The 8,943-nt window shown below is 55.5% G+C and overlaps 1 protein-coding gene across 1 annotated transcript; it reads left to right on the forward strand.

The window, feature by feature from the left end:
• Positions 1-35: 35 nt before the first annotated feature.
• POLH (DNA polymerase eta) lies at positions 36-7,897 on the forward strand. Its single transcript, XM_082755671.1, has 10 exons — positions 36-232; positions 308-442; positions 523-734; positions 1,067-1,236; positions 3,258-3,361; positions 4,386-4,505; positions 4,793-4,916; positions 5,316-5,381; positions 5,945-6,108; positions 6,514-7,897. Exons 1-10 carry the CDS (start codon positions 96-98, stop codon positions 7,319-7,321), a joined length of 2,040 nt encoding a protein of 679 aa, XP_082611797.1. The 5' UTR covers positions 36-95; the 3' UTR covers positions 7,322-7,897.
• Positions 7,898-8,943: the final 1,046 nt, after the last annotated feature.

Here is an 8,943-nt window from a genome sequence, read left to right on the forward strand (position 1 = left end):
GCGGGAGGGCGGGCGGTGAGGCGGTCAGTCAGTCGGGCGGGTGGCGCTGGAAGGGGAAGGAGGGGTGCTGCCGGCGCTCTGCCGCCGCCGCCATCATGTCGCGGGGTCGGGAGCGGGTGGTGGCCCTGGTGGACATGGACTGCTTCTTCATGCAGGTGGAGCAGCGCTTCGACCCGCAGCTGCGCGGCCGGCCCTGCGCCGTGGTGCAGTACAACAAGTGGCAGGGCGGCGGGTAGGTGCCGCGTCGCGGTCTCTCCCCGTGTCGCCGTGTCGCGATATGGCGCCATGCCCGCCCGTTGCCTTGCAGGATCATCGCGGTGAGCTACGAGGCGCGCTCCTTCGGCGTGGCCCGCGGCATGTGGGCGAGCGAGGCGCGGGCGCTGTGCCCCGAGCTGCTGCTGGCCAGGGTGCCCGAGGCCAGGGGCAAAGCCGACCTCAGCCGGTGAGCGGGGGCAGCGGGACGGGGCTGCGGGGGCACCCGGGGGCACGCGGGGACACCCGGCTGAGCCTCTGGGCCGCCAGGTACCGGGAGGCCAGCGCCGAGGTGATGGAGGTGCTGTCGCGCTTCGCCGCCATCGAGCGGGCCAGCATCGACGAGGCTTACCTGGACCTGACGGGCAGCGCTCGGGACAGGCTGCGGGAGCTGCGGGGCCGGCCGCTGGCAGCCGAGCTGCTGCCCACCACCTTCGTGCAGGGGCTGCCTGCCAGCCCGGACCCCCAGCACGCCGCCAAGGGTAGGCAGAAGCTCGCCCCGGTGGGCTCCCGGTGGCCAGGCCGGAGCTTGATGCGATGGGGATGCTCCAACAGCTTGGCTGCGAGGGATGAGGCCGCTCCTGCTGCTCCCCTTCGTGCCCCCCATCCCCTGGCAGAGCATGAGCTGCTTCATCCCCTCTGGAGACACAGCACTGTGACCAGGATCTCTGTTTTCCCCGCTGCTAAGTCGCCTGCTTCTCCCCCTCGCAGCTATGGGTGCCCGCAGCTCTTCCCTATAGGGCTTGCAGCGGTACCAGCCCCTCTGCTGGGCTCAGCGATGCCCACGCCGGTCCCCTTTGTGTCCCCCTTGCAGAGGAGCTGCGGGAGCGTGGCGTGCAGGAATGGCTGGCCTCGCTCTCCTTCGATGACCCCGACTGTCCCGACCTGCAGCTGACCATGGGAGCGGTCATCGTGGAAGAAATGAGGTTGGCCTTGGAGAAAGCCACTGGGTTCAGGTGCTCGGCTGGGATTTCACACAACAAGGTATGTGTGTGGAAGGTGTCAGCCCGTCTTCCCCGAGTAGCTGGGTCGGAACGGGCGGTAGATGCTGTTGTGCTCCTCTGCCAGATGGAAGAGGAGTGGGGAATGCAGCCGTGTGTGAGCATGCCTTCAGGGAAATCATAGGGCATCTGGGAAGGGGAGGAAAACTCTTCACAGAGATGTAGCCTGCGTGGTCAGCAATCAGTTAATTTACTAGATGGGGTCATGGTGTACTCTAACCACTTCTCTTACTAGGAAGAAAATGGTTTTGAGTCCCTCAGGAGAACTACAAAACACAAGAGCTTAAAGCAGGTCGCACCCTGATTTTTAGGGAACAGTGGGTCCATCCAGGGAATATTTTTACTGACTTGTTTTCCAGTGACTTGGAGGAAGAAGAATAGCAGTTTGGTGGCCCTGAGGTGAGTCGAGTTGCTTTTCCTCTTTCTGGTCAATCAGTCTTTACCCACTGTTAGCCACGCTTTGGGTGCTGCTCAGCCAGCTGCTGCGAGCACTTCATGCACGACAGCAGCTGCAGAAACAAACTGCCTTTGATGCTGCAGTTGTGGATGGTTTCCTGCTGGGCGATATGCTTTGGGTGGTTTTACTGAGAGCCCCTAACGCTTGTTTCAGCCTCTGCAGAAAAGGCTGGTGCATACAGAGGCTGTGGAAGCACCTTTGCACGTGACTGTGCAGAATGTGCAGGCTTTTGACTTGGTGGTCTCTGCATTGTGCTTGATAGCATAGATAGAGAGTTCTTTAGGGACAGCACAGTCCATCGTAATTTCCTTATTTCCCTTGAAAAATAAAACACAGTGCTGGCATAGAAACTGGGAGCTGGGAGATGCTCTTAGGAAGAGCAGGAATGTTCTCTGTTAGTGCTGTTAATGAGAGCAAGAAGGCCAGCTGAGCATCCCTTCCACTGGAAGTTCCTACACCGGTGCTCTTCCTCAGCTAGCTCTGCAGAGAGAGCTCCAAAACATCTGTTTAGTCTTTATCCTTTTTTTTTAATTATTATTTTGGTCAGAGCCTGTATATTTAAAGTTGTAACTGATGAGCCCCTCTTTGCATAGGCTGAATCTCCTGTTAGGGGCTCTCGGTAAACCACCCAAAGCATACCGCCCAGCAGGAAACCATCCACAACTGCAGCAGCATCAAAGGCAGTTTGTTTCTGCAGCTGCTGTTGTGCATGAAGTGCTCCTGGGGCAGCTCTCAGCAGCTGGCTGAGCAGCACCCGCAGCTTGGCTAACGGCGGGTAAAGACTGCCCAGAAAGAGAAAAAGCAACTCGACTCACCTCAGAGCCACAAACCGGTGTTCTTTTTCCTTTTAAATTGTTGGGAACTGCAGTAAGTTGGGAGTTAGTCTGGGGTTATTGTGAGCAGTCATCAGGATGAATCAGTAACAGGGGTGCTCTTGTAGAAAAGGCAAGTCCTGCTTCAGCATGTGTTAATTAGGTGCCAGGAAAAAAGTAGATTACTTCTCCCCATGAAGTCTCAGCCACTGGTTCAGTTTGCAGCAGTTCACCACAGGAATAGTGCGGGTAGCCTTGGAAGAATCTCCAGTGAAACAAGAATAACGATAATTGGGCGTCTGCAAGATGACTGAATATGAAGAGTTGAAGGAAAAAGATTGAATTCCTCTAGAAAAGAGAGAGAACGTGTAAGCCTGTGAGAAAGGCTGCTAATAAAGATCATAGCTTAATCTGCAGGAAGGAAGCTTTGTTTAGTTATAGGGGTAAAGCAGTGAAAGAGGAAAATCATTGCTTTTTTAATTAAAAAACAAGCTATGCTTATTTCTGGCTAGTCTGTGTATTCTTGATCTTGAGTCAGATTAGGGTGGGAGGGGAAGTTGTAGAGCAGGTGGGTGAGAGGACATCCCTTCCAAGAGCTTCTGTATTTTGCAGATTTTCTTCTGCAGCATTATGCTGCGTCCTTCCTAGCAGCTGCTGCAGCACGTGCCGTTAAGTACAGTGCTTTGCAATAATGCCGGTTTGTAATAACAGGCTTTCCACTCCTCCACGTTACAGATGCTGGCAAAACTGGCCTGTGGGTTAAACAAGCCCAACCGCCAGACACTGGTACCTTCACGATCTGTCCCGCAGCTCTTCCGCCAGATGCCCATCAGCAACATGTAAGTGCTGGGGAGCTGCCTGCAGCTTGGGGCTTGGGCTGAGCTGGTCTGTGGTGAGAGCGTGTGCTTGAAATGCTGGTGCTGTGCTCCCACAATCCGGGCTTTCCTCAGGAAGAGGGCCCTGATTGTCTTCATTGCTGGGGTACGTGTCTGTGGGTTTTGTTGCTCCTTGTGTAAGGAGAACCAAAGTGACTTGGGGGTAGTAAACGGTTCCTGGCCACCTCAACAGAGAGAAATTTCACCTCAATTTATATCAGCCAGCAAAGGCTTTCATCCTCAGTAACCACTCACCAGTGTGTGTAAGAGGGAGAGGAAATCCTGCTAGGAATCCGTCACAGCTGTGCGTGGCAGTTCAAGAGGAGCACGCTGGGGAGTCGAAGCCCTGCCAGTGAAGGAATCACACCTGAAGAGCTCAGCAGCGTTTTCTGGGCAGCCTTTCCAGGGGAAGAGCTGTCCCCAGAAGGACTGCTGGGACGCACAGGTGTAACGGTGTCAGGCAGCAGCAGCCCTGGGCAAGGGGACCAGAGCTGTGCCCCAGTGTGAGTGACAGAGCCATGCTCCCAGAAAGCAGTTCTGGTTTTATTCTGAACACACCAGTGCTATTCCTTGTGTGGGGAAGTGTCACCAGCCCCACTGTTCTGGAGGAATGTCACCAGTGTCCAGGCATGCAGTGGCTTTCTGCCTTCAGTGTGTCACTAGTGATGGAAAAGTGTTGGGGGGAAGGGTTCTGTCCACATAGAAAGGAAGCAGGGAGCCTGTGAGGTGCTCTTCAGGGCATAGTTTGGGATCATCTTCTGAAGATGGATCTGAGAGAGGCGCTGAAACTGGGTGAGCTATTCCCATTTCAGCTCTTATGCATCCCTCTGTTGTAAGCAGAAGACTTGTTATGTACCAAGTGTTCGCTTTTGCCCTCCAAACTTCTGACTGCTTCTGGTTGCCCTGAACAGCAGCAGCTTTTGCTGCACAAAGGCTCACTGTAGTCATCCCCACAGTGTTTCATTTCCTTTTCTTGTCTCTGCTGTAGCCGTAACCTGGGGGGCAAGCTTGGTGCTGCCATCATGGACATCCTGGAAGTGGAGTACATCGGGGAGGTGGCGCAGTTCAGCGAGACGGAGCTCCAGACTCACTTCGGAGACAAGACAGGGTAAGGAGGTACCGCTTGCTGCGGTTTGGCTCTTGGCAGGAACCGAGACTTCCTTCTGACTGTAAGTTGTTCTGGAGCAGTTCGGAAGCTTGGGAGGCAAAAATGCAGTGACATCTTTGAGGGGGCAGAAGCAGTGGTGCAGCAGGCCCACAAACAGGCTTCTGGGCTTGGCTTCTCCCAGGCGCCCTCACCAAGACAACACTGTGCCCGTCCCCAGCTCCTCTGCCCTGCTCCACGGTTACATTTTCCATTGGCTGCCTTTACCTCATGCTTCCTCTGGCTTTCAGGTCCTGGCTCTATGACTTGTGCAGAGGAATTGATGACGAACCTGTCAAAAATCGGCACCTGCCCCAGTCCATTGGCTGCAGCAAGAACTTCCCTGGGAAGACAGCCCTGGCCACGCAGAAGGAGGTAGGAGAAGCCCACATCTGGCAAAAAAAAAAAAAAAAAAGCTTGGCCTTTGGACCAGATAATAAAAGAACATTAAAAGCAGAAACTAGCTGGCAAAAACAGTGCTTTTCTGTGTCACAGTGCCCTGAAACCTGAGCTAGGGGCCTGGTAGGAGGGAGTGATTTGCGTCCCATGAATTAGAGAAATCTCTTGTTGACAAACTCTTCCACAAAAAGGTCCAGCCTCATGATTTTCCTGAGCAAAATAGGCTTGTGCTGTTCAAAAGGTATTCGTGGTGCCAAGCTTCCAGGGCTGGTTGCTAGAAAGAAGGTAATTAGCCCAAAGAAAGAGGGAGGAGGCACCTTCCATGTGTTCTGGGGAGGGCATGGGCCCAATCCTGTTTGTTGTTGTTTTGTCCAGGTGCAACACTGGCTCCTGCAGCTGGCCTTGGAGCTGGAATCCAGGCTGATCCAGGACAGGAATCAGGTAAGGAGTGGACAGCAGCCTTCCTGCTGTGCCCGAGGAGGCCAGGCCTTCGGGAAGCCCTGGGGTGCTGTTTGCAGGAGGCTGGTGGTGGTGGGAGGAGGGTCTGCCTGTTCTCAGGTGTTCTCCTGTGCTGAGGTGCTGCAAAAAGGTGTGCGAGAGCCCGGCCAGCAAGGATGGCTCTGTCCCAGAACGCTGCAGGGCTAAGGATGGTCCTTAAAGCCTGCTGCATCCTCATCCTGCCTTGCTGCTGCTCCACTGCAGCTTGCAAGCCCTTTGCTCTTGGAATATGGTCAAATGCACAAAATGCAGACTGCAGGCCAGGGTGAGGTCAATCTGCTAGCTTCGCTGCTGCAGGGAGGCTGAGAAGTGCTGCACAGCTGCCTGTGAAGAAAAGCGAGGACAAAATGCTACCCATCCTGCGTGGGGCAGCTGTGCAAGTCCTTGCTGTCCCGTATCACATCCCTGGGAGATCAGGCTGGGCATCGAGGCTGTCTCTGGAGCCATTCCTGCTCTTCCCTGTAGATGTCGCTTGCAACTCAGCTGTGTCTTTCTTCTCTTCCCAGAACCACCGAGTGGCCAAGCAGCTCATGGTGGTCATCCGCATGCAGGGAGACACCCGGCTGTCCCGCTTCTGCGCCATCACCCGCTACGACGCCCAGAAGATCTACAGCGATGCCTTCGCCCTCATCCAAAACTGCAACATGGCCGGGGCTCACCAGGCAGCCTGGTGAGTGCGGGAGGAAGCCATTCGTGTCCATTCGTGTCCCTCCTGCCCTCTCTCTCTTTGACTTGAGGACCCACCGCAGCTCCAGCCTGTGGTGGGCTGGCAGTGCAGGCTGGCAGCTGGCTCCAGTGCTTTTTTTTTTTTTTTCATGGGGGAAATGCTGTTCTGGGAAGAGGCTTTCTGCTCTGCCCAACCCAGCCTGCTGTGTCCGTGAGGCTGTGTTGCAGAGATAGCAATTCTCACAGGAAACCTCCTTCCCACCTCTTGCCAGATACCCAGACTAAGCTCTTCTGCAAGTTTCCCTCCCTCCCCTGCCTGTGAACGTTTTATGTTGCTTGAAGCCTTACCTCAAAGGGCGCTTTGCTTCCCAGGGTGGTGTCTGAATGGATGTTGTTCTGTCCCTTGCAGGTCTCCACCACTCATATCCGTGCTGCTCTCAGCCAGCAAGTTCTCGGAGGCCCCCACGCTCCTTTCTGCGGGCATCGCTGCCTTCCTGACAAGTGACACCCAGCCCGATGGCACTGACGCTGCGAAAGCTACATCTGGCAGGGGGCCCAGGGTCAAGTTTTTCAGGAGCCCAAGCAAAGAGCACAGGCAGAAGCCAGCTAACGCTATTGAGTCCTTCTTCCAGAAGGCAGCAGAAAAGCGGCAGTCGCAGGCAGCAGCAAGCAGCCTGCCAGCTCCTAGCAGCTCCTCAGAGCACCCGCAGGGAGCTGCTGTTGGATTTGCCTCTGAGCAGCGTGATCTGGAGTCCCCCGTGAAGCAGAGGCCCAGAGAGGGGAGCCCTTCTCCGAGCAAGAGGCTTCTTCCCTGCGAGACGCTGCTGTCTGATGCCACGCAGACGCCCTCCACCCCACCCAGCTCCAGGATGCTTCGCAGATCGGAGCCAGCTGTGGAAGGCAACGAGCAGAACCTGCCGCCCTCTCCCGAGCTCCCCCTGCTCCCTCCTGCCTCGCCAGGGGACCAGCAGCGCTGTGAGAAGTGTGGCCAGCACGTGCTGGTGTGGGAGCTCCCGGAGCACATGGACTACCACTTCGCTGTGGAGCTGCAAAGCTCCTTCCTGGAGGCCAGCTTCCCCACGGCTCCGCCTGCAGCTGCCAGCTCTCCTGCCAAGGCAAAGAACAAGCCCAAGACTCCGGCAGGATCTAGCGCAAAGCGCCCTAGGGAAGGTGTGACAAGAACTTTAGATTTTTTCTTTAAACGCTTGCCTCCTTAACATCCAGCCGGGCTGGGAGTTTTTAGATAATCGCCGTTTTTAAATAGGGTTAAAAGATTTTATCCTGCCTTGCCGGGTTTTAATGCGGAGAAGTCTAATAAATTATCTCTACCCCAAGTCTAAGAGGAACTGGAACTGATGAATAGTGTGTGGTGCAGGATGTACCCAGCTTTGCAAACTGCTCAGATGGGCTGGTGGCAGCTCGCTTGCCTCTGCATCATCCTCACATCTTGCTCTTGCTTTTCCCTGGGATGGGATCGGTGTAAAAGCAGCTGCTGGGAGCACAGTGGCTCATCCTAGGGCATCTCCAGCCAAGACCAGGCCTGAACCCAAATCCAGTCACTTCAGAGGAAGCCTTCACCTCGTGATTTTCTCCCTTGGCTGCAGTTGCAGGCCTGGCCCTTACTGTATTTTATGTATAGTAGCTTAGTCTGCTGGTTACATCTCACTTCTCTACTCAGTAGGGCAACACTTTTTTTTTTTCTTCCACCAAAATGGATTTTCCACTGCATGGTTTCTTCTACAGAAGGGTTTTTTTTAAATATACACTCTGACAACTCTCTCCATGTAGCAGTCCAGTGCATGATGCTTGCCACCAGCTCTGGAGCGCCTAGGAAAGACTGCTCCCTGCTTTGAGGAGGCTGGAGCAGCAGGGTCATGCTTTCAGTGGGCTTTTTGAAGTCTCAATGCTAGTTCCAGGTAATTGCCATTGATGCATAAGCCCAAGTCCTAATGCCAGGGAGGGGGAAGCAGGCTAGTCACACAGGCTGACAGTGTAACCACATTTCTCCTCCTCACAGGCTCTGGGTGATAGCACACAGCTCCATTAGAGCTATCTGCTTTGGTTTTTGGTTGGCAGAACAACTTGTTCAGCTCTCTGGGCCATGGTTCACATGTGAGAGCCTCCCCAAAAGGCAAGGGAGCTGAGACAGCTGAATATCTTACACGGAAACTGCGGGCACCGAGAAGGGGAGGTGCCCTGCAGGGCAGGAGATGCGCTCAGGGCTCAGCTCTGCCGAGAGCCCGGGGCCTCTTCCAGCTGTGCAGCCGCAAGGGTTTGGCTCCAGGCAGGGGGAGGGAACTCGCCACGTCAAAGCAGCGCCGGGTGGGGGCTGGAAACTTTGCAGAGGGTTTCGTCAGCTGCAGCCTTCCCCTCCTTCAGCAGGGGGAGAGCCTTTCAGGCAGCAGCTGATGCAAAGTGCAGCTGCCCTTGCACGCTGTCGTTTCCGCAGGGCAGCACCCTGCTCGTAGCGCCGAGCTGCTCTCCCTCCACCGACTTGGCAGCTGTCACCAAGTTTTGAGAAGCTCAGGGCACAGCCCGTGCTCGTGCCTGCAGTCACCAGAAGGAATTACAGCGTCCCTCCCCTTAATGACAGCCCTCACGCTGCCAAGTGACAGGTTCCCTGAAGTCCCCGTGTGTAAAGGGAAACAGCAACCAGTCCAGTAGGGTTGCCTCACGTTCCTGAGCTGACAGCACACCTCACATCCTAAATGTCTGGCCGGACCGGCCTCAGCAGGTGCCACTGCCTGCCACAAAACCACGCAGAGAGCAGGCACAACCCCTCAGTGCCGTGTCACCTCCACGGGCAGCCCTCCTGCCCCTGCTCGGCCCCAGGGAACGA

This window comes from Aythya marila, assembly GCF_965140915.1.
Source record: "Aythya marila genome assembly, chromosome: 3".
NCBI lineage: Eukaryota > Metazoa > Chordata > Aves > Anseriformes > Anatidae > Aythya > Aythya marila.